At 42.0% G+C, this 26,183-nt stretch overlaps 1 protein-coding gene across 1 annotated transcript in view; it reads left to right on the top strand.

Moving 5' to 3' along the window:
• The window catches only part of LOC139691502 (voltage-dependent calcium channel gamma-8 subunit-like), a 1,299,002-nt gene that overhangs the window by 1,005,632 nt on the left and 267,187 nt on the right, over window positions 1-26,183 (top strand). Inside the window, exon 3 of the mRNA XM_071589353.1 lies at window positions 25,044-25,168. Coding sequence (XP_071445454.1) covers window positions 25,044-25,168 — 125 coding nt within the window. The remainder of the gene's footprint in view (window positions 1-25,043; window positions 25,169-26,183) is intronic.

Raw genomic sequence — 26,183 nt, 5'->3', positions numbered from 1 at the left:
CTTTCGTAAAGAGTAGGCTAATGCCGACGTCTGGTTTCTCTCCACCCTTCATCCTTTCCTGTCAATCCCCAATGGCGCAAATGACCTCAGCTGTCGGTCGCCTCCAGTTAAAATAACTACTACTATAAAATTAGAGAATCACAACACAAAGGTATATATTGAATGATATTCCTGATAATAAATTTGATATAATTGTAGCCACACATCACATAGTGAAAATTAAAGGGACAAAAGCAGGCATGTTTTCGAATGTGCAGACATAAGAATTAGTTTTTCTTCAATCACTCAGTGAATGCAACATTTGTAGATAGTAAAAATCATTCAACCAGACCGGGATTCGAACCCGGATCCCTCGATGTCCGGCCGAGTGCTTTAGCCAGTTAAAATATCGAGGCGTTATTATGCATTGTAATACATGCAATAAAATGCATTACAATGCCATTGTTGCATTGTAATACATTGAATCAGTGAATGCCACAATTAGCAATGGATGAAAAAATAAAATGAAAAAATTTCTCCAATTTTTTTCTTTAATTTTCAATGCAGATGTTCAGAAATCCTCGACCCTGCAATTTCTCGATGGCTTTGGTGTATTATGCCGCAGTATATAGTAACATGCCTTTGACTATAATTTCCGTATTTCGAGGCAAAAAAACTATTCATCTGCTCCTACATAATACCCAGCAGGCCGCCGCAAGGGCGCGTAGCGGGGGGTGATAGGTTATCACCCGTAAAAGAGAACAAAACCGCATGCAAAATCAACACATCCATGCAAACCTATTTTCACATTGGCGTAAATATTCACGCAAAAACCCTTGCAACTTACACGCATGAAAATACATGTAGTATGAACTAACAAACAATTGTACCTTTGCATGTAGTAAAAATGTATCCAATAATGTGCAAGTTTGAGTTTTAAAAGCAAGAAGGCGAAATTCAACAACCACATTGGTATGCTACATACAACGGTATCCGCCCCCGAGGACACACGTAGGGGTTGTGACCCCCACGGTGCAGGTAGCTGGTGGGTCCCCCCCCCACCCCCAGAGAGAGACGAAGGACGGAAGGGGAAACTTAAAAACAAACAAAACAGAAAAATAAATACTGTTGAGAGCAGTATATTATTTAATGGCATTCTAATGCGGAAAGAAAGGGTTTTGGCCACAAAACACACGAGGTTAATGCAAAGGCATGCAATGGAATATAACTATTTACTCCCAGGACGCTGATATGGGTGGCAAGTGGAATTTTTACTATCTATAACCCTAAAGTTGCTATCCCGTATTTTCCGTTGGAATAAAGAGTCCTTGAGTCTGCTAGTTCTGGCATCAATTTCCCGAATTGTATGTACATGATCAAAGCGACCATTGGACGGATTGGATTTTATGTTGGAGTGCGAACTATTTGCGAGACCTCGGTGCTGAAACATGCGGATCTGAAGTTATGTAGTAAGTTCAATCTTGCATTGAATCGTCTCTCTTCTAATGATTCCCACCCCAACTCCATAAGCATTTCAGTGACGCTTTTCGTTTTAACGTAAAGAGTTTTTAACGAAACGGGCTGCCCAGCGTTGAACCTTCTCAATTTCCCGAATGAAGCCTTTTCTTTTCCTTCCTTTAATAATGCAATCCAGCAATTCTTCGAACAAAAAGCCTCTAATAGACGCGTGCACAAATATCCGTTGATTTACAGGTATCCCTTCATGATCTCTAAAGGGGAGGATCCTTGTACTTAAGATATGCGGATGCACAAAATACGACCCCATATGAACGCCTATTTTTTTCGACCGGCCTCCTTGAGTGTTCGATTACAGAATTACATCGTATACGTAGTTTGGCAATTTTAGAATTAACTCATTGGCATCGAAGGAATGACTAAGCTTAATTATTTCGTTCCTTCGAAAAGAGGCAGGGACTTCGCATGGAGAAATTTCCCTTCTGTGTGTGCCAAAGCGACCATGTTAGCTTCCACACTCTCGCCGAGTGTGCCGAGAACTCCCCATTTGTCGTTCGTGGTATGGACTAGAGAAAACATCGGCCTGTTTATGAATCCCCTCGTCCCTGGTAAAACTTGGCCCGCTCGATCGACCCAAAGAAACGTGTTTGTTTTCGTGTGCCTTGTTGTACGCGTGTTGGGCCGTCGAGATGTTCTCGGCGGGGCTTTCACGTATCCAAGCCCTCCATCGGGCGCTCGGTTGGGGTGAGGTCGCCGACTGCCCATGTCCCATCCCCTCCGGATGGATAGTTTTAGGGTGTCCAATAGGACAGCGTACCATTTGACCGCACTCATCCTTCCCCTAAAACCCTTATCTCTTTTCCTCCGCCTCCCCACCACCCCCTGCCCTATCTCGCCTCTGGTGTCCCTTAAGCCTATCGCATGCCCCCCCCACTTTCTATCTTTTACTTCTATCCTTTCCAAGAGGGGAGAGATCCTCCCAGACGTTCCCCCCTTCTCGCCCCCCAACCCCCTCTCTCTCTCTCTCCCCGCCACTTCCTCCTTGACCCCCCTCCCCTTTGCCTACGCCCCCAAAAACACACTCCCCCGTCCATTTCTTGCCCCTTGTCTCCACACAACCCAATAATTCCCCTTTCCCCCCCTTCCACTCCTCCCCCACGATATTCTCTTCTCCTAACCCTCCCACCCTCTCCGTCCGTCTGGTACGCCTATCGCCGCCATTCGCCCACCCCTCTTCCTTTATAGCTCTCTATTTCTTGCTCACACACAATTTTCGGCGACAGCAATCTCCTCCTGCTTTATCCATCTCCACAAATCCCCGCTCTTTTTTCCCCTTTCCTGTTTTCCCTTTCTGCTGCTTATTTCCCGACCAAATGCCTCTTGGAGGAAAAAAGACTCGTCCGCTCGATGTGATATGACAATAAAAACTATTCCATGCTGATCATTTTTTCCAGTGAAAATGTTTGCTTTGACTCAAACGCAGCAAACAGAAATCGAATTCGTGGAATCACTTTACTATGAACTGAAGCCCATATGACGGGCGATGTCTTTAATGCTTATATCGTAAAAAAGTTAGCCAAATCGTGTATTGTACGGTCCTACTTCTAAAATTTAAGCCTGTCTTTATATTTCGTTGAGTAAAAATCAATATGGGAGTGCCAACTGAAATGGTTTGCTATCTCAATTAGCAACTCGATTAACAGCGCCACGTTGGGGAACTATGGCTCGAGTTGAAATCAACTGCTGATGCTCAGAAAAGAGAAAAGGCCTAGGTAGAATGTACAAAGTATTTGATGAAACACCTTAATCTGAGAGTGTCTGAAAATGTATTGCGTTTTTCTCAGTTAATACGTATTTACTGAATTCTATAGGAACAGAAGCATACGTGAAAGTTTAAGAAATGAAACGTAAAATGTAATAATTTGACGTGTGGCATATTATTTAGCTCAACTTATTTTGAATTTCAACTACATTTCCGTGAATAATTTTGCTAATTAAAATACTTAAATAAAATATATGCATATCTAATACTCATTTTAATTAAACTTACTCATTAAAATTCCAAAGAAACAGCGAGAGATGCCGCAACAGTAACTTTTTAATGGAGTCATCAGCTAATGTGCATTTCAATGCAACAATTTCAGAGTGTAAAAATCATTTGCCTTGACTGGGATTTCAGACTTTAAGAGTTTAACTGGCTTGCGCTCTCGACCGGACATTAATGGATCCGGGTTCGGATCTCGGTCAAGGCGAATGTTTTTACACTCTAAAATTGTTGCATTGGGTTACACATTTAAATTCAGAACTTGTGTTTTGGATTTTTCCAATTTAATATTATTTAAAAACTGCTGTCGGGTTGAAAAATGCTGAAGAGAACTAGCACAATAGTTTTATTTTTCCATTCGTAGCTATCGTGCACCCTCCTGACGAAGCAAATAAAAGACCAGATATTTTTAATATTGATAAAAAAGCATTTGAAAATTTCTGATTTGGTCAACATGTACGAGGGCAATACGAAGAGTAAGGTTTCCTATTTTTTTTCTTTAAAAATCAAATTTATTCTCAAATTTGCGTACATCGTTGGAAAGATTGAGCGTTTAGCTATTTTGCTACATAGTCGCCTTGATGATCAATCAATTTTTGCATCCTTGTAAGCAGCTTTTTAAAACCGGCGTCGTCCCTTTCTCGTGCCGCGTCGCGAAGCCAACTGACGGACTGCTTCTCCGATATAAATTCGTTGTCATTTAGTGGACGTGTACGGTGAGAAGTGTATGGACAACTAAAAACGCGCGGAAGTGGTGCAGTTAGTTTTCTGAAGGCCGGGAAAACGTCCACGATGAGCAGCGGTCGGGGCGGCCGAGTTTGCCGGAATCAACGGTGGCTCCAATTGACGAGATGGTGCGAAATAACTGGAGAATATCCTTCATGAGATAGAGGAAGGCCTGAATGAAGAGAGTGGCTACTTCTCCGTGCAGAATATTCTGTGGGAGGTCCTCGGTTACAACAAGGTGTCCTCACCAAAGGAGTGAGTTTGCATCACGACAATGCACGTCCACATGTGCCACATCGAACGACCACCTTACTCAATGAATTCGGCTGGGATACCATTGACCACCCTCCTTACGGCCCGGACGTTGCCCCCAGCGACTACCACTTGTTTCTCGCTCTCAAAAAACCAACTTAGAGGACAGAAATTCAAGTCAGACGAGGAAGTGCAAGAAGCAGTTGTCCATTGGCTTCGCGGCGGGAGAAAGGTACGACGCCGGTATTAAAAAGCTGCTTACAAGGATGCTAAAAGTGATTGATCGTCAAGGCGACTATGTAGCAAAATAGCTAAATGCTCAACCTTTCCAATGATGTACGCAAAGTTGAGAATAAATTTGATTTTCCATGAAAAAAATAGGAGACCTTACTTTTCGAATCGCCCTCGTAGTTGGAATATGAAAAACACATAATTTTTCAAACTGAAGTCTCCAGAGTATTCTATTTTACAATTTTGATGAATAATCTATAAATTAAAAAATAGCCAAGGGAAGAAGAAGGTTAGAAGGTTATTCACGGCAAGAGCGCTCAATTACTCTCGAGATTAAGTTCTTGGTTTACCGAAGCAAGTCATGCTACCTATGCGACACTCTCAGTAACTGTGCTGTTAGATAGTCGACGCTTGTGAGGTACTTTAATCCCCTTTCAACTCAAAAATTAAACTAAAATTTGCGCTGATGTGAGTTCCACAGAGCAAGAGAAATGCTCTCGGCAGATGACGCCATTAATCGCCTCCACACATTATAGAGCTTCCCACTTAAAACGCTCACGCCAGCACGTTTGCTTACGGCACACGCACGAATGTAAATGATCACGTATGCAAATAAGTGGGTGTATGTACACCATTTAAATGACTGCAGGCTGTTTACAATTACCTCTTTTCAAACTGTAAATGAAACATCAGCCAATAATATTATGTGTAAACCCCCACACTCGTATGCTTGTGAAGTTTACTCCCACCTAAGCACACGACGCGTCAGTTGGTCGTGTTTTGCCTCTACCGTTTTGAGCTATTGCTAAAAAGCAACCAGGTTTTTGAAGAGATAATTCCCGCGGTTACTTAGGTACTTTACTCCTCGGATTTTATTCAAGGGATCCGTCAGCTTGCTGCAAAATCTCGCCATGAAATAATGATAAAGATCAATAGGATCCCTAACCCTGAAATCTTCCCTCGATAGTTTTTCATCTCCTGCGGAATGTGTTTAGTAGTCGCCTGCAAAGTAGGGAGCGTTTCTACAGCAGTGTATACAGTGAGTGGAGAATGACGTGTCTTCAACATATTCTGCCCTCGTACTCGTGAAGGAGTACGTGACCGCCGACCCCGTGGCTATTTTATTTCCGAAGGAAGAGGTGGATTCGGTTTCTCCGTTCGAGCACGTAATTGATTCCATCGCAAAAAAACAAACTTGCTCATATTCAAATAAAAAGCTTATCGTAATTTTCCTTTTAATATTTACTCCCATGAGCCCACTGTGCGTTTCTATCATAGCAACGCAAGGCATGTGATATCGAAGTAGCTCAAGTTTGACTATTTAAATACCTCGGATCTATTCAGTTCTCAACCGATATTAATCATTCTATTTGCGTGAAAACATTTGGTCGAACTGTTAGCTAGATCAATTTTATTAATCAAATACAATATTATCCAACACAAATATCTCGATTCCAGATGAGGTCACGAGTTGTAGAGCGAGTCTATACAAACCGGAGAATTAGGATTGATTTTCATTTAGTTCTGCCTGGATAAAAGAAACCCTGTTTTCAAATGTGTTCATGTTGCTGTAATCTATTCCTCTGCTCATGGCATTTCAGGTTTCGAACGTGCGTCAATTACTCTTTAGGTCACTGATAATACTGAGAACGATATATGGAAGGCGCAGCTCTATTTTATCTCTATCGGGTCATAATTGATGATAGGTAATAATATACATTATGACCACCGAGCTTGTTTTACTTCAATTTCTACTTAATACCCCGCAAGCCACCACAAGGGCGTGTGGCGGGAGGTGTTAGGGCACTATCCATAATTTAAAAGAAAAACGCATGCAAAAGCCACAAATTTATACAATCCACAAACAAAACATGATTCATTCAAATTTCATGCAAAAACCCTTAGATCCCACTCACATGCAAACACTCTGACTACAAACTAACATACCCATGCACCTATATACCTGATGCCTCTGCAATGTTTGATTTTGTCCCGACTTGTAAATTAAATGTTTTTAATATTTCTAAAGTGACTTCGATTTCTTACTGTTATGATTCCTGATTGGTCGGGGAAAGAATGAGTATTTGTAATATCTATTTGTACTGGAATCAATCTCCTTTATTTTATCTTCGTGAATTTGACCTTCCCTTTGACCATCTTACGCAGTCCTTGTTCGTCAATGAGTATTGATTTCCTACCTTCCAGGGATTTTACTACTGAGAAGGTGGTGAATCGGACTAAATACGGACATGCGTTGTGAAATGGGGCCACTATTGACCTCATTTTTCACATCGGATTTTTTAAGGAGCTAAAGACTACCTGATAACGGAAATCAAGGATGCATTCTTCTGCAGAGCGAAACCGAGTGATTTTACTGTGAGCGTGCAGGTGTTCATGTTAAATCCCCGGCCTGTGTCCCTGGATTATATCTAAGCAAGTGAAACGATTATCTAAAATAAAAAATGTACTTCCAACCTAAGGACGTAAATATAAAAGGGTACACATACACTTAAATACAGAATGTTTTCTTTTGTTTGAAGTTGTGCTGTAACCGCCTCCAAATTTTAAGTAAACGCCCGTGTATCGATTCCTCATGCAAATTCGAGGCATGAACATTTTCTGGTATTGGGTTCCATTTCCTCTTGAGATGGATAGAAGATAGTGTTCTAGTTTAGCAAATACAGAGGATCATAATGGTAAATGATATATTTTCAATAGTGAGAATGAATGACATGATTTCAATGCATTAGATTTCTTCTTTTTGCCTACATCTATTCAACACCCCGCAAGCCGTCGCAAGGGCGTGTGGCAGGGGGTTGTAGGTCACCAGCCATTCTACATATAATACCTCTATTTCCTAATGCACCTGGCACCCAGCGATCCACCAAAAACAGCGTTGAAAGGGGGCCACCGAGCACCAATCATGCAACATGCCTACTACACACATATTACGAGTATTACATGGTTAGCAGCTATAACAATGCCTGCAAAAAGAGGACAAGAAAATATACTAAAAGAGCGTAGGCAGGCCAAACGCGTTTTGAAGAAGGGAAGTAATATTCTGAAGGAAGTGATAAATTTAATGTGAATTCACCACATTCTCTCTCTCTCTCGCTCTCTTTCTGCAATACGTATTTGAAAAGATCAACTACAGGAAGTCCAAGCTCGTCTCATTCCCCTCATAATTCGACTACATCTGCATGCTGCAGACAAGCAGTTCTGGAGCGGCCACATCGCTGGGTTGATTTAAAACATGAGGTCGAAAAACAAGAGATGCAAATAAGCTAAAGGGGATAAGGAGAGAGAGGGAGGTGGGGGGAAGAGATAGAGAGAGAGGGAGAGAGAGACGAGAAGCGATGAAGAAGCCATCTGGAGGAGGGACGGGGAGTGTGTGTTGAGGGGGTGCGCGAGGAGACGACTGGTGAGCGGGGAAGAAGTATCTCTCCGTGTCCCGGCGCGACAACAGGAGTCCGAGGAGGAGGATGGGGCTGCTTGAAGGAGGTGCGGGAGGGAGGAAGAAATTGTGTGTGTGTGGCCTGAGTTGGAGAGGGTTGGATGAGGTTGGCGGAGAATGGAATGGAGACAGAAATTAGCAAATAATGGAAAGACAAGCGCCCCCCTCTCCCTCCCTCCCTTTCTTCCTCCCTCGCTGCACGTATACACACTTCATATTTATGTTCACCTCTCCCTCCGCATTCTCCTTCCCGAGACTCTCCGTCGAGCACTTTACGCTGACGGCGGACGCACCGAGTCGTCGTATTCTCTTCCTCGTCATTTCCTCCTCCTCCCCCCCCTCTCCCTATCTCTCTCACTCGGGTGTGCGTGCGTGAGGCACAGACGCCGTGCGTGCGAGGGAGTCTTGTGTGCACTTTGGGAGGCGAGTCGTCAGCCCACCCCTTCCCCACCCACCCCCACCCGGAGACGGGAATTGGGATTCCACCCTCCCTCCCACACTCTCTCTCTCTCTCTCTCTCCCCTTCACCTCGCCGACCCACTGCCGAGAAACGCTTTTTGAATAAATGCTTTCGAGAAATGTGCGTTTAACTTTTAGGGAGCGCCTAAATGTGTTGGCGGAGTCTCTTAGACTTGATTGTTTCACGGGATTCCATTCCAGAGGCAAAGGGTTTTCAAAGCAAAGTACTCCGCACGAAACGAGATGAATTTTCTGCGGGAGGCTCCGACAGAAGGCGGCCCGGCAGAACGTGGGATATAAAGTGTCCATTCTCGTGATGCAGCTTTGTGGTCCACAGAGAGTGATGGAAGAGTGTTTTAAGCGTCTTCTTTGGCTCCGAATTCATCCTGTGAGTGTAAAACGCATAGGTGGAATAACATTCAAGAGTTATTTGTATATGAGAACGATAGGTGTATTATAAACTTATATATTATAGAGTGTGCAACTTTTTTGATACCAAGGATAAGACTCCGTGGTACTTATGGCGTATTTATCTATGATGGATGGTTTCCGGCGTAAATTTATGGATTCCATTCATATTTAAAATTAAAAAATAGTAACTTAGTGATTTCACGGAAATTTTTTTCCGATAAGACCCGGGTTTCCACGTTCAACGTCATCTTCAGCCTTCAACGTCATCGTCACCTGAAGATGACGCTGAACGTCGAAACCAGGGTCCTATCTTTTTACCGGGAATTTTATTACAATATGACTTTGTGCAATCATAGAGTAACTATTTTTTCATTTCCAATGCGTATTTACCGTTTATTTTAGGAAAGCTTACTTGAGCAGTATCAATATTGCAAGGAGGGCATCGTAAATGTTACTGCGAGCTAGTATATATATATATATATATATATATATTTTTTTTTTTTCGAGCATATATATATATATATATATATATTTTTTTTTTTTTCGGGCACTGGTATATTTGGCTTTTACTGTTATTATTTTTGAGATTAAATTTAGACTTTTTTGTAATATTTTCTTTACTTTTTTCATCTTTCCGTAATCATCCCATTACTTTTCTTAATAATCGCTCGCGGATACCAAGGGCTAACTTAAATGAAATTTGACTTGAGTTGTACTTTTTTGATGATAAGTGGGCACGCTCACGAGAAATGAGATGTGTAGATATTATCCATTAGGGATATTAAGCAGCATCACTGACCAACCGCGAAAGTCCCTTTTTATGGTACGTCATAGATGCATTTTACCTCGTCTGAATTTTTTAGGTTAATTTCCTTATTACAATTTAATCACGTCTCTTTGAATGATTACAACTCATTTCTCAAATACTTGATGACTTTTCAAGTCTTTAGTTGAAGTGATGGGCATAATATTTTTCAAACGGGGGCCATTGTGGTTTCCACTTTACTCTATGCGCAAGTATGAGTCATTTCTGTCCAATGTCGTGAAATATGTCGTTGAAAATAAACGTATAAACGTAAATACTATCATGAAGCGACGAGTTGACACTCAACACACTTTATCGCAGAGCAAACACCAATTTAGGGATTTAATTTACGCACCGCCGCTTATCCTCCACGTAAAAGTGTGAACGAGGGAGTGGGTTAGAATTTCCACGTCACCGCAGTAGACTATTCCGACAGTTTTTGAGTGACGCCGCATGTATGAAAATAAAAAAGATAACTTCCAGGTGGCTGATCGATATCGTTCGCTTCAATTGATACACGTCATTGATTAAAACTTAATTGAGTTCCGATGCCGCGCGACGATGCCGATCAAGTTCTCCCGTCCCACAATTCCCTCCCAACCGCCACCCCTCTTCCTCCCCTTCCCATCCATCCCACGCACCCCCACCCACCGACGCTAACCCCTCCCCGTATCCGTTACCACAGCCCGCACCCTTCAGTTGCGTGGGAAATGCCGGGATGGAGAGATGATCACTGCACCCGGATCTACTTTCTGGGTCCCCCACCCCCGGCCAACCACGCCGTAGCGCCCCTGCCCGCCCGTCTTTTGTACGTCGCGTGTGCATGTCTGAAGGGGAAGGGGTAGGTGGGCTGGGAGCCCGGGGGATGGGCTGATGATGTCATTAAGGTCGTTATCCAACCCCTTATAACAGCCATTCAACTCCGTGCACTCGATTCCCATATGACGTACAGGTCCTCTCGTTCCGCCCTGCGCGTCGCTTCCTCTAACCCATTCCCCGGAACCTCCGAGACCCCTTCCCCGATCCCTCCTCCCAAATAATGACGCACTTCCGGCCTCAATCACCCCGAGGCGCACTCGCGGGCGTGAGAGATAATTGCGTGTGAGGGGCCGCTTTGGTTTGGCCGGCCGTGGAGAAACGGACTGGTTGGTGGTGGTCGACCTTCATCTGGGTGAAATGAAAAGTTTTTTATATCTTCCGGAGTACACGAGGTCTGTAAATTAAGTAATGTGACTGATTTTATTTTTTTGTTTTTATTCAAATAGAATTACAATTTTGTATATTGTCACCCTCGAAATAACTTCCTTCTGAAGCCACACAGCCCTGTAGACGGTTCTCCCACTCCTCATAGCAGTGCTGGAACCCCGATATTACTGGAATAGCCTTCAGCTGGTCGGTGACGGCCGTTTGAACGTTTTCGACTGTCCCGAAATGAGTTCCCTTGAGGTGATTTTTCAACTTCGGGATGAGAAAAAAGTCACCAAGACTGAAGTCGGGCGAATAAGGAGGCTGAGGAGCCACAGGGATGTTTTATTCTGGCCAAAAACTACTACTGGTCCTTGAGGTCTTGCGAAAGGTTTCTTGGAACCATTTTTGCACTGATTTTTCACATCCCCAATTCATCGGTCAAAATCTGATAAACGGTGGTGTGAGTCAATTTCAACTCTTCCTCGATCATTCTGTCAGCCGACGATCCGAACGCACAAGATCCCGGATTATGTCGACATGTTCATCAGTTCTTGAAAATGAAGGTCTTCCGCTTCGTGGTTCATCTTCAATTCACTCTCTTCCTTCTGAAAATGCCTCAAACAACCGAAAAACGTGGACTCTTGACAAAACACTATCTCCGTAGGCCTGCTGAAGTTAGCAAGAGTTTCCGTTGCACTGTGCCCAAGTCTGAAGCAAAAAAACTGACAGCACACTGTTGAGCGAACGTGACGTCACTCATTTTTAGAACACAATAGAGAAAACTGTTTCACAATAAATATCGCTACGGGCAACCGAATGACTCGAGCGAGTTCGAATCTGTACTGTAGGCGGATCACATGTTCCCCTTATATGTACTCATTTACATAGACATAGATATAAGGAAAAGGGATAGGAACACACACAAAGTACGAACACAGTAGAGGTGGGGAAGGCGGAATCAGGCAAATCACGAGTGTAAAAATATTTCCTAGACCGCGACTTGAACTCCGTATCTTTCCACTTGCTGGGCGGATGCTCTCAACCACCTCAGCTATTCAGAAAACGTAATTTACACTGAGATCTGCGATGCTGCCAATGTGGTTCGCATCTTGTATTATCACCAATCGCATCGCATCGCAATCGCATGTGTATCGCACCAATATGTATACATTAATGTTACATGAATTAGTAGTAGTAGTTTTTTTAATGGGAGGCGACCGACAGCTGAGGTCATTTGCGCCATTAGGGATGGAGAGGAAAGGATGAAGGGAGTAGAGAAACCCGGCGTCGGCATTAGCCTTCTCTTTTGCGAAAGGCGCCTAGGTGTCCGCAGCTCAACGTCCCATCCGACGGACGTCGTAGTCACTCAAAGTCCCCTCCACAAAGCACCTCAAGTAGTGGTTGGGATACCCCTGAATAAAATCTACCTCCTGCGGGATTTGAACCCGGACCCTCTGGGTGGAAAGCCAGTAAGCAGGCCACCACACCATGCCGATCCTCTTTATACTAATTTCCTTTAATTGCAATAGTCGTAGAAACTTTCATTATAATTTCATTGTCATAGTACCAGAGATATGTATGAAAAACAGTACCCGAAGCCTGAAAATAGAACAAAAACTAAATGATTCCTCTGATACACAATATAATTGCTGCAGATTAAATAGAATGCCTGGAGATATTTAATCAATAATATGAAACAACAAATGGTAAACTTTAGAGCCAATGTTTACCTAACAGTAAAATATGGTGAAATTATTCGAATTAAATCGAAATAAAAATTGTAGAAAGTATAATATTGAATTTTATGAATAATTTCCTCACATTCACACATCGTTAATTAATTAATTTTATACCTAAAATCTATTAAATATGCTCCAGGCGTTATTGGTAATTATAGTTCATCCCATTTCATAAATAGCATAGGAATCTCATCTTTTCATCACCCGGTTATTGATTTTCAGTCCTGGTAATTGAAAACCTAGTTTTAACCATTAGATTATGACAAACTAACAAAATATTAGCAGTAGAAAAATATCACGCAATTACCTCGGGGTAGAAAAGTATAGAATTTTATCGTATTTCAATTTCAAATGACAAAATATAAAAATTGGAGGTAAATATTCCATCTTAAAATTAACTAAACACAACCATTTATTATTTAAAATTACTTGAACTATTAAATTGTTTTGTTTTCATGCACATTTTCAATGTTCTAGCATCTCTCAATATTTCTAGAAGTTTGACACGGGGAAAGGTATTTAATAATAATTACAATATACATGTAAATATCTGGCGAGGTGAAAGTTTTGTAAATTATAATTTTAATTTGGCCGCATTTTCTGCTATCCATGATCTTGTTTATAAATTAAACGTACAATTAAACTGTTTGTAATGGGATTTCTATTTTTTTTATTGTTTGCAGAACTGAAAGAGAGATTCGTGCAATTGTTAGTAAAAGTCAAACATAGCAGCGTCTACATATATCTGCCATAAAATCCCTTTGTCATCAAATACATTTTAAGTGGGGTTCCCCTTCATCACTCTGGGCACTCCAACTTGGAATTCTCCCGTCACCTGTTCAACGCCGTAAGCTCTCATCCACCATGCCGTTCGGTCTGTTCTTTAATTTTCGACGCACAAATGATTTTATTCCATGCCAAATCAATAATAGGCTCTTCAATGCAATACAAAGTAGCTTCATTCATCATATCGAGCGGTGCTTTTTCACCATAGGAATACCTTCTCCGGGCATACTATGATGAAATTATGTTCCATCCACAACACTAAAAGAAGGACAAATTTCCGCCGTGTTGGCACTAACGAGCGATGCATCTCTTGGCAAAAATCCGGAATTATTCTCGGTATTGCGTGGCGTGTATATGCGTTATACCAAAAGCAGTCATCTTTCATGCCTTCTAACAAAAATGACGGAAATCAATTTCAAATGAATTATTTCATGACGGGGAAGACACTAGCTCCGATGTGTGCATCCCTGTGATGTTCGCATTGGAAAACAATGGGAGCAAAGAAGAGATCTCTCTTGTGCGAGGAGTGATGGGGGCGGGGGGGGGGGAATGGCAAAGCAAGATGCACCGAGGGAATTCCGTGTCACTGTAGTCGGGAGAGTCGCCTTATTGCAGATGCGATCACGCAAAAGCGAGGAGTGAAGCGAGGGAGTGGGGGGGAGGCATGACGTGCATCGCCTGAGAGCCAACGCTGGCGGGCATATACGGGTGCGGGGACGGGGGTGATTTGACGTGAGCGGGATGAACGCCCGGGAGGGGTGGGGGGTGGTAGTGGGGGGGTTTGAGCGTGAAGGGAGGTTTAGGGCAGAGCAAGCGAAAGGGGGAAAGAGAGAGGGAGAGGGGGATAGAAAGACAGCGTGAGTTATCGAATTTACTAATCAAGGGCGCTTTTGGTCTTGGAAAATAATTGAATAACGCTAAGCGAATTACCTCCCTCCCGCCGTTATACACCTTCGCCTGACGTAATTCACTTGAAAACTTGGCGCGTAGGATACTTGTCTCACGGCGGCAGCGCGCGAGCCCTCAGCCTCGTCAAAGGAAACGTGCCTCACGCCATCCCCTCCGCCCGCTTCCCCACCCCCCCCTCCGACCCATGCCTCTCCCTTATGGCGCAGCCACTCCCCGAATTAAGGAAGAACGCGTCTGTACGCATCCGTGGAACTTTCAGCGGGATGAAGTGAGGCGGAAGCCATCGACGGAAGACAGGAGAAGGACCTCGCTCCAATGAAACTCAGATCGTGAAAACCTTTTTTTTTCTCCTCACAGAGACGAAAATATTGCAAAAGTTTTGAAAATTAAGTAGGATGACAGTGCATTCAATAACATTTCCCTTTAATTCAAACTAGTAAATTGTTACAAACATAAAGAAGACCTCATAGTTTTCTGGGTGAAGATTATCAATGAGAATCATTGGCCTGTCATGGTAAGGGCGGAAAAATTCGGTCTTTTGTGTGTGTGCCAACGGCTAGGAGTCTCAGAGTTTCATTAGATTATATGGAAATGTGACCCCCCCTTCATTTACCTTTCCGCTTATTATTATGTTTTTATTTCAATGCCATAATATGGTTTCCTTTAATTCTAATGACGGGAGAGTGCAGAAAATGTGGACGAAAATCAATTACCTGAGCAAGAAATTTCTAATGAGATTTTGTGGATGGGTATGTAAAACCAGAGTAATCAACGCGGTTTGGTTTCATAGGTCAGAAATAGCAGTAACTCGTACCAATAATCACGTTGAAGTCTAAAATTCTCATGTAGGAAAATGCGGATCAGTGCCTTTCATTGTTACACCTGTGATTTTTTCCAATTCTGCAACTCGAAAATTTCCTCAGGTTTGACGATGCTGAGGGTGCCCGGAGTCAATCATATTTGAACCCCTGTCCTCCTGATACCAGTCGAACGTCTGACTCCCTAGACTTCCACGCTCACATGTGAATAATTACATTTAGAAATGCTTTTACTATATGATGACTTACTAGTAAAATAACACGATAGAGTTAGAACTTTCTAACCATTCCTCGTTTCATTTTAGGCATTTGCGCTCTTTGTTCCATGAGCTATGGAACAAAATTTTCGAATTATATTTTTTTGCTCCTCTCCATCTATCCAGGTATCCGACTTCGTATTTCTTGCCAACTTCCAGCAGAGAGAGAACTTATTCTAAATTCCTCCGCGCATGTCAGCAGCGAAAACAAACGCCTAAACTTCCATGAACCTTGAGGGAGCATGCGTCTCCGTTTCTTGCTTCTTAGTTTTGCAGCCGTCGGATGGCGTCCTCTCTGGAAACTTCTTGTCTCATAAGCGACAAACCTCCCCTCCTTCTCACACGAAAAAATCTTTTCTCCTCTTTCCGCCTCCCTCCTCGACCCCCTCTCATCCCTTTCATCTCCCCATTCCCTCTCCCCATTTGTCCTCTGTGCTTGACGAGAGGAGGAGGAGTAGGAGGAGGAGGGAATGGCGGTGGCATAAGGGGGTGGGGTGGGGAGTGGATGGGAGGAGGCAGTGCCGTCGACTTCATTTTTCAGTCATTCGATATCGGGAGCGGCAGCTGCTCGTCCAAAGACTTCCACCACCATCCCTTTCCGTGAAGGTGGAGGGGGGACTTCCTCTCACCCCCCTACCCCCCACAAGCCCCCTCTCTCGCCCCCAACCCCCTTTTCCTCCGCTCCCTTTACGCTTCCCAGGCCTCCATTTCTTCTTGCTTAAGAACTCCTCCACGCCCCTTCCTCCCTCCTCCACCCCCGCCACACCCCTCTTCCCCTTTTCGGACTACGCGGGATCTCCTGTCCCGCCCGCGAAGACGCGCGATAGAAGAAGGAAAGAATAGAAAAAATAAGAGGGCGCTAATGGCGGGGCGACTCTCCCCTTTCGAGAAGATGCAGCAAAAGCTCTGCGCGCCTCTCCCGACATAAAGGCTGCCTTTGCAGGGATTGCGCGTGGAAATAATAAACTCTCTTTGAGGCCTCGGGAGATTTCGCCCAGCACGGAGAGGTCTTATCCGCATATCATCATTCTTCCCCTTTGCTGGTCCAACCGCACCCTCATCATTAATCCGCTCGAGGACGGAGCGTAAAATATTCTGCGTTGCACCCGAATGGAAATGCGTGTCAGGGAGACGGAGGAAAGGGGTCAGCTTCTCCACATTCCCCATCTCTCCACAAATGGCTGCCCTTCCCACTTCCAACCTTTCTCATGCAGTCTCCGAAAGATTCCGGGAAGGAAGGCGAAGTTGGCGAAATTTTTCCTCAGCAGGCAGGCGTCTTCGTTCCACTAATCCCATCATTATCATCTTCTTACCCTCAATATTATACGAGGTTGTGCACGAAAGGAGAGTGAAAGAAAATATCAAATCCTTTAAGGTTTATACGGAGCCTGTGAATCTAACCCTTCAAAATATATCAAATCCGTATGACGTTCTCCAAAATATCCGTTAAATAAAGACGACTTTTACAATTATTTTTCGAAATATTTAGCTCAATATGATTAATTCTATTTCCCTTTCTTTCAAAACAAATCTGACCGTGATATCTCCTTAGATAAGAATGCATGTGCCCTTTGTAAACGAGATTCATGACGCACTTCGGAGGAAGTTAGTAACACTTTCTCATAAGTTTATGTTCAAAAACATTTTTTTGGATTTCTGAGGTCAATTATATTGCTAAAAATTTCGAATATGTTTTTAGACTATGATATATGCGCGTAGTGATAATTACCACTAAATCAATGTCAGTTACTTCTCAGCAACTACAAAACTAGATTTTTTAACTATTTACATGACTTTTAGAACTAACATTTCCCCATGGTAACAGCAACCGGTCGTTAAGTATTGAATATGTGACGTAGGTGTGCACATAAGCAGCGGTTTAGAAATGAAAGCACTTTTTAAGAGACGACAAAAGAAGTAGAGAGTGGTGATAACGAAATTATCTTCCATTTTACCTGACTATGACTGCTGCATAAAATATTTGAGGCTATCAGGTGAATATCGTATTGAATAGGATCCCTTTATCAAAATGCTTTCAAAATATGTTATCGGTAGCATAATATCAGAGAAAACGTTTTATTTGCAAGGTCCATGAGCGATTTGATCAAAATGTGCACTATTTAGACTCAATGACTCCTTCCTGAATCAGTGATTTCTCTTGTTATCATGGAAAATAAATGACCATTAATAAAATTGATTAGGACTACTGGCTTAAATATTCAATTTGAAAAAATTATAATTCAATGAACTAAAGTTTTTATTCTAACGAATTAGATTCCATCAATTGATCATTGGCCGCCATACCTTGGGATTAAATGACTAGCTTCTAATTAAAAAATGTTCACTTGATTAAAAAGAAATATTTCTCTCCAAAAACAAACAGTGACTCAATCCACGACTGAGAATTCCACAAATGTGATAGAACCACTGTTTCCTTTTCTAATAATTAATTTATCTTTCATAATAAAAGTCATATTTATAACAATTTGAGCCCAAAGTTATCGGTATTTTTTATTGAGCTGACTGCGAGGCAAAAACGTTATTTTTTCAATTGATATGATCGTTATTTCTTGTAAAGTTTCCCTGATATCTTCAATTATGCTTTTAAAGGAAATGTATGCACACATGTATAACGAGGTAACGTACGAATGCGTATCGTATTTCATGGATTCAAATATTTGAAATGTTTTATTAAGAATTATAGCGCTTCATGAAAAAAATTAGTCTCAATTTTAGGTCGTTTCCACCATGTGCTCACGCATCCGTATATTCCTCGCGCTATCACACGACCTCAAAAATTTACACCGCGAGTCTTTGGCTCTGCGCCGGAGGCCACTGGTCCGTTCAAAGGGGTGAGGGGGCAGAGCCTTGACTCATTTCCCCGCCGGAAGCCGACGCATTCGCCCTCTCCCCACCCGACACCTCCCTAAAATCAGTTCATCCCCGGCTACACCCCCTTCATCCCAGCTTCCACTCTCCCCCTTAGCGCGGCGACCGGGGGAGGGCCGGGAGGGGTGCGGCACCCGTGGGAGGGCAACTGCCCCAGCCACGCCACATGGGTGGCGGCGGGAGTAACACGCCTAGTGAGGCGTGCCGACGAGGATTTAGGGGAACTTAGGGTTCGAGAGTGCGGAGGAACAAGAAGCAATGGTTGGCGAGGGAGTTGATGCGAAATGGAGGAGAGGGAGGGGGTGGGAGGGAAACCTCCGCCCCTTTTGGTGGGGTGTGAATGAGAGGTGGGCCGCTTGGAGGCTGCATTCCCGGAGGACGGGGCTAAGGCCGTTAAGATGTTCGCTCCGGGAGTCGCCCGGCGATGAAGGGTTAAAATGTTTGGCTGGGCGATGGTGGAAATGAAGTTGGGGTTGGCTTTACGAGGTTGAACGAGAGCCATTAGAAGCGGGGAGGCTGGCAGGGGAAAGTGAGGCCTACGCTTTGGAAAACGGTGGCACTTGATAGGGTGGGGACGGACTAAGTGAAATAGGTACCGGGGTGATTACTTCGCGAGAGAAAAGCGGAGGCGGTAATGGAGTTTTTAGGATCCAATTTTTCTCCGTGGACTTTCCCTTTCTCTTCCACTTTTACCCTCCCCACCAAAACCTTCTTCCATCCCTTGGAATGGGGATATCCCAACGGGAAACCTCACCCGATTCCCAGAGGTTAGGGAAGGAACTAAAGGTCTACTCTCGTAATGTCCGCGGTTGATTCGGGGTTTTTAGGTCGTTCGTACGTACTCTTTCTCCCTCCTCCCCTTCCCAACCCCGCTCCTTTCGGCCAATCCCACCCGCGATCCCTGGTTCGCTGCTTTTGTTTCCCCGAGCGGCGTTTAGGGCGCCTATTCCGTATTTGGCTGCAAATCCCTATTACCCATCCCTCCGGGGCAAAGCCGGGATAAAATTAATTGCGTTATATTTGTTTGTATGGCTTCCCAAGGGATTCTTTAAAAGCGTATATTGCCTTATCTTGACGTGCACTACATATCCAGGGGTTTATCATGGGATATAATTCAAAAGCAAATATTTTGTTACCCTGGACGGAATTTATTATTGCATAAGTCAAGCAAAAATGTTTTCTGGAAATAAAAATAGTTTTATCTGCGTTTCCACCGGTGTGTGCGATGATTTTACCTTGCGAATCATGTTAATAAATAGATCTTAGAACTTAAATGCCATGATTTAGCTAATTTGATATTATACTACCAGGCAGGAATATCCGAGAAACGTAAGTATAAGGAAGTTTTTAAGGAAATTCGAGTATTTTATTGATCTCGGTCATTTGCCATTAAAACCGTACAGTGAAATATTTTACTCTCTTATTATATATTATATGTTCAGTCAAGGCAAGTATGCAATAAGTCCAATGTTAAATATAGAATTCCTTATTTTCTGATTGGGAATAAGGAAAAACAATGAGTCGTCACAATTTTATTCTATGAATGTATGCTTGTGTGCATTTATGTATATATATATATATATATATATTTATATACATATATGTCCCTCAGTGAGGCGGCTGCAATGGCGTCTGACGCCTGAGGGGCGGCCAATAAGTGATGGTGTCACATTGAAAACACCATTGAGGAAGGCAACGGGAAAACACCTCAATACTCAGAGAGGTATCAGCTAGATTATATTATTGTTAACAAAGGTTCAGGAACAGTGTGATAAATTCGCACAGCTTCCCGGGAGCGGACGTGGACTCTGACCACCATTTAGTTATGAAATGTAACGTCCGTTTCAAAAAGATAAGGCAGGGGCGGCGAGTTAGAAAATGGAATGTAGAAGCATTAACTGATTTGAAAAGGAAGGAATACAAACAGGTGGTAGAGAGAATCATGGAGGATGGTAAAGAGCTAAGTACTATCGAAGAAAAATGGGAAAGTTTCAAGAAAGGATTGTCTAAAGCCGCTAAAGACACAAATGAAACCGTTAACGCGAAAAGGACTAGGAAACCATAGATCACGGATTAGATGATTACAAAGACGGATGAGCTGAGAAAATGGAAGAATAAAAAATACAGAGTTAGGTAAAATGAAGTATAAAGAATTAAACAATAAATTGAGGCGAGAAACAACTAGAGCAAGAGAAGCATGGTGGAAGACGAAGTGCGAGGATATGGAAAGTTTGCAGAATAATGGTGAAATTGGTGTGTTGTAGAGCAAGGTTAAATCTTTATCGGGAAGTAAGAAAGGAAGATCTGTAATAATAGTAAGAGATAAGGTGAGTAAGATAATAGTTGACACAGGAAAGATCCAAGAGAGATGGAAGGAATATAAAGTAGAACTGCATAGTAAAGACCTTAGACCCACAATGCTAGACATAGAAAGGAACATGACGTAGAGAAAGATAGCTTAGGTCCAGGCATACTCGACGATGAGATAGAAAGGGCATTAAAGGAGATGAAACGAAATAAGGCCGTGGGTGTGTATAAAATTCCTCCGGAACTGCTGAAATGTTTAGGCAAATGTGGGAGGAAGAAGCTCCATGGGCTCTGGCCGGAAGACTTTGTGAGATCAATTTTAGTTCCTATTCCGAAAAAGGTAAAGGCTACATCATGTGAGGACTACGGGACAACTAAACTAAAAACGCCTTTGGAAAAAGTGGTTTAAAACGCCTTTTCTCCTGATGTGAGTACATAAAAATAAACTTTAGCATATAAATTTCATCTGATATTTATTTACAATTCTTGCGCAAGACCAAGGATACCCTTCTCCGCCTTTAATCTACAAATGTTTTCTCATTGAATTAAAATATATTTTAAAGAACGAAACTTACATCCTCCAGGATACATTTTTTAGCTTTATATTTACTACGTTTCTGTCACTTCTTAAAAATTTAAATTTCCCTCTTACTTTACGAAGGATGTCACTCACAGTGAAAATATTTTTTAAAGATTAAAACTGTGACTTCCAAATAAATTCTGGTAAAGCGAAGTACACTTTGCTGCCCACTAGGAAAGTACGGTGATGGAAGCGAATTTTATCTCGAGCAGAGGCGCAACATAAAGCCTCGTAATTTTTCATTGAATTTTTTTTTGGCAAGATGTACTGCAAATGCGGTGACGCTTCGAATAATTTTGAGCGATTGCATATCGCCGTTAGTTACGCCGCGACGGTAAATCAGCCGCCTGCCGAAAAAATCGACCGCATTACACACGTCTAGGCATTCTAGCATCGCTGAAAGGATTTAAATAACAACGGTCGCGTCACAAACGACAAGATGGAGCGACGTTTTACTCAGTATCATCCTTTTTCCTCCACCATCATCATTTTTTTCTCCTCAACTGAGTTATAAACTCTCCGAAAATCCATACAGCGATGATGCATTCTTCCAAAAATGCGACTCAGTAGGGGTTTTTTTCATATATATCCCTCGAATGTGCTGGAAAATACATTCCAATATATTTATCATTGCCATGCGATTTATTCGTTACCTCCTCATTTATTATTCCCGTAACTCGGAAGGGACCCGAAGGGGGAAGGAAGAAAGCGAAGGGGAGGCGATGCGTATTTTATTGCGCGGAACTGCAGACATCGTGTGTGTTGCATCATCCACCGGCCCAAAGGCCATATCCCCGCCCAGCCACCTTTCCCACCCATCATCCCGACTCGAATGATAAAAAAGCCCATCTTCAGCACCATGCACAGCCCTGATGTGTGCCCGCATCTCACAATGAGAGCCCAAATGCGCACCCTCGCTTCCTCCATCACTACGGCGGGTGTTTCTTCCTGCCAGTCCACCTCATTCCTGCTTTGCCCTTCCCTCTCTGGGCCCCTGAAAGAGGGCGGGGGGATATGAGGACGACCGACGACTCTCCCATAATGGGGTGTGGAGCTCTCCACCCTCCATCCCTAAAGTAGTGGTCTCCCGTCTGCTCTTGCTTAGAATGGTGAACCATGGGATCCTCTTTTCCATCCCAAGGTCGAAAGAGCGCGAGAGAGAAAAAATCCTCCAACTAAAGGATAGAAAGAGGAAAAGAGTTCTCGTGTATGAGGTTGCGTGTATGGGAGGATGAGGTTATGGACCCGTTTCCTCTTGAAGGAAAAGACAGTGACAAATATACGCGGGGCATTAATTTCATTCTTGACATTTCAGGGCAAGGGTTAAGGGGGTGTGGGAATTACCATAGCTCCAAAGTAACCAAGATTCCTGAGAAATAAATCAAATTGTGGTAATGGATTAAATGAAGTACTACACCAGGGAATTCAATCTCTGTTAAGGCCAATATTATGGGAGACTTGTAGCAAACCATTAACCTTCCTTAAATTAAATCTTATTCCAAGACACCAACGCGTACGAGGAATGTGCAAAGTTCGCGACTGGCGTTTAGCGAAGAAACACCAGAAATATAAAGGTAAATTACTTCCTGTAATAGCCGAACATATTTTCTCTACTATTCGAAGGCCGTTAGAGGAACCTTCCTGATAAAAACAGTGAATCTCTTTGAGAGTTTATTATGTTCTCTTCCCAATTTACGAGCTAGTTACGATTCCTATTTAGGTTTACTTTCATTTAGACGAAATATTTCCTGAGATTTATAATAAGGAGACAGTTTTATAAAGGTACTTGGTCATATACTCAAATCTTTTAAGATCAAAGGAGCGATAAATAATGCTCGCTGTTTAACGTAATCTAATATTCATGAATTTCTGCATTGGTATTTAATGTTAAGACTTTAATTAGGTAATTAACGTTAAGAATTAAGTTATATAAATTTCGCTTTAGAATATATAATTTCATAGTAATTAATACGCATAGGTATGTAATAAAATAAAACTTAATATTAAGCTTTTCTTTAATATTTGCTTTAATCGGAATATGATTTACAGAAATGTAGTACACTTTATTAATAATATTTCGTCACGATACAGTTGGCTGCTGGCCACCATTCTTCCACTCCTATTTTAATTTCGGGCCCACAGATGTCCTTCCTCCTCAAATTAATTTTCCTTTTGTAATAACATTTGCTTCTCGTGAACAAACCTATTCATTAGCTTTTTCACTATGCCTTTTCACTATGCGGATTCATTTCGTAGCAATGCTTCCACACCATCTGGTGTTTTGTTCCGTGGAGTATTTCAATGCTTGTAATGTTATTTCTAATTGTGATGGATCACATTTATACTTGCTCAAGTACACCACATTTGATTTAATATTTATGTTATTTCAAAATGACTACCCATGAAAAAATGACACGCAATTCGGAACTCCCATTTCCGTTGATTACGCGAGATCACAAATGCTTCCAGTCGTTATCATTCTTAGTCGATCAGTTTAGTCATTATTAAATGGAATCAATAATATTTCACCAGGCGGTTGACCCATTTGCGTTAGAACCGATGCAATTACGCGCAATTTACATTACCAGGTTATCACCGCATACGAGGTTCTTTTCTGTCACCGTATATGTTAACTCATTTCTACTATAAAAAATTATTCTAATCCGTATTTTTCCTTCTGTAGAACTTTTGAGTTCTCACCAGTTTCCACTTTGAGCGCCCGCCGCAGATACCCATGAGAAAAATCGATTCAAACTGACCCAAATAAAGTTAATATTATTTTAGCTTTTAATTTATTTAGAAAGTAATGTAAGATTGAAATGGCTTAGTCATTCAAACACCATAGATTGTGTAATTGTCTGGTAAATATCGTAATAAAAATTTAATTTATATGAAAATAAATTTGAAGAAAACTAAAGCGTTATGTATTTTACCATGAGAAGGAGCAGTAAATGCCAAAACTCTTGCCAAACCTGGAAATATAAAGTTCCATATGCACACTATCATAATCGCGCTATTAAATACGTAGTCTGCCCCTGCGTAAAATTGAACCTGAGGAACTCAGACGGGACACATTTTCTCGAATAATTGATGTATGGGTAAGTTGCATTTTATTATTCTAAATGAGTAAATAATATTTTAGATACCTTGAGGTAGAATTTATTTCTTCGAATTTTTTTCTGCCACGGTGTGCAGTATTCTCGCAATTTCACACGATCCAGGTTTCAGCGCTTAATCATCAACTTTAATAATTCCAATTCAAGAAAACCTGTATGGGTTCAATTACGCCAGTGGCGTGTTAATGTGTAAATTGAATACCATGCAGTTTACTCAGATGGAATTTTATTTTATATACTTCAAACCCGGCTGGAATTTATTTAACGTTATTGGCTATTCTTAGGCAAGGTTATTGACTATTCTTAGGTCAATTTTTTTCAAGCCCTCAGCACTCTGAGCTCATTCTGAGCTTAAATTCAAGTAAAAATAACTTTATTGAAATTGATTTAGTCACAAGTTTAATGGTCTACTTTCCCAATTAAGTATCTGTTTTACAAAGTTTCACCCTGTCAATAGAGAAAGCCTAGATATTCGGGAAATATCTCAGTGTATGTACCATAAGACACCGCTTTGAGCGGGTTTATTTTGGATACGAGGATGATGTATTAACGACTCTGTGTTTTTCTCCCCACTCCGCCCCGACCAATCTGGACGCCCCGCCGCCTCCGCTGGACAGGATAAGCACACCACTGGAGGGCGCCGGCCTCGCCTTGCTGCTCTCCGCCACCCTGTGCGCCCTCCTCGGTCACTGCTCCAACGACCACCGGACGCTAGTCGCCTGCGGACTCTTCATCCTCGGCGGTGAGTCACGCGATCCCTCCGTGGATGCCCTCCCTCCCACTGCACATCGAATCACTTGATTTATAAGACAAACAGTGGAGTGGCAGTGCGTTTCTAAGAATTGAAACTTAGCGAGGTTCGCTTCTCGTTGTGAATAATTAGTTGTTGTGATCATGTAGTGCTCCCATCTGTTTAAAAAAAATTGAAGTATAAATGCGCAGTACTTACTTGACATTTTTATAAATCAGAAAAATTGAAGTTTATATGCGCAGTACTTACTTGACATTTTTATAAATCAGAAAAATTGAAGTATATATGCGCAGTACTTACTTGACATTTTTATAAATCAGAAAAATTGAAGTATATATGCGCAGTACTTACTTGACATTTTTATAAATTAGAAAAATTGAAGTATATATGCGCAGTACTTACTTGACATTGTTATAAATCAGAAAAATTGAAGTATAAATGCGCAGTACTTACTTGACATTGTTATAAATCAGAAAAATGAAGCATAAATGAGCAATACTTACTTGGCATTTTTAATTGACTCATGACTAAAACTCTTGATAGTTAATGTTACATCTTCTGCTCTGCTTAAAATAGGACATATTTATGTATGTTTGAAAGCGATACCTTGGGGAGGTATTATTTACAGCTCCTTAAATACACGAATAATTGTACTTCAACTCAAATAGCTGTAAAATGTCGGTGACCTGACTGTTATGACGGGACTGAAAAAAACTGTTTAGTGTGCCTTGTTATTTTATACTGCTGATAGTAATTTATATGGATATTTATTGAGAAATAAGGCTTTTATAAAAGCTATACTTGAAGCATGGAATCATGATGCATGGGAATAATAATAATGCTTTTATGATATTGAGATAATGGGCAAAATTCCAACATTTTCAAATTTAAATATCTACCTTAACTTGTCGGTGACCCCGCAACATTGTTTTATCATCACTCCCGCTCGTTTCTTTCCCTCGATCCGGGCTCAAACGAGTGCTCTTCTGCATTACTTTCTGCATCA

This window comes from Hetaerina americana, unplaced genomic scaffold (assembly GCF_022747635.1).
Source record: "Hetaerina americana unplaced genomic scaffold, ioHetAmer1.1.p SCAF_37, whole genome shotgun sequence".
Taxonomy (NCBI): Eukaryota; Metazoa; Arthropoda; class Insecta; order Odonata; family Calopterygidae; genus Hetaerina; species Hetaerina americana.
Note: the sequence above shows the minus strand (reverse complement) of the source record. Positions and strands in the feature narration are given on the sequence as shown.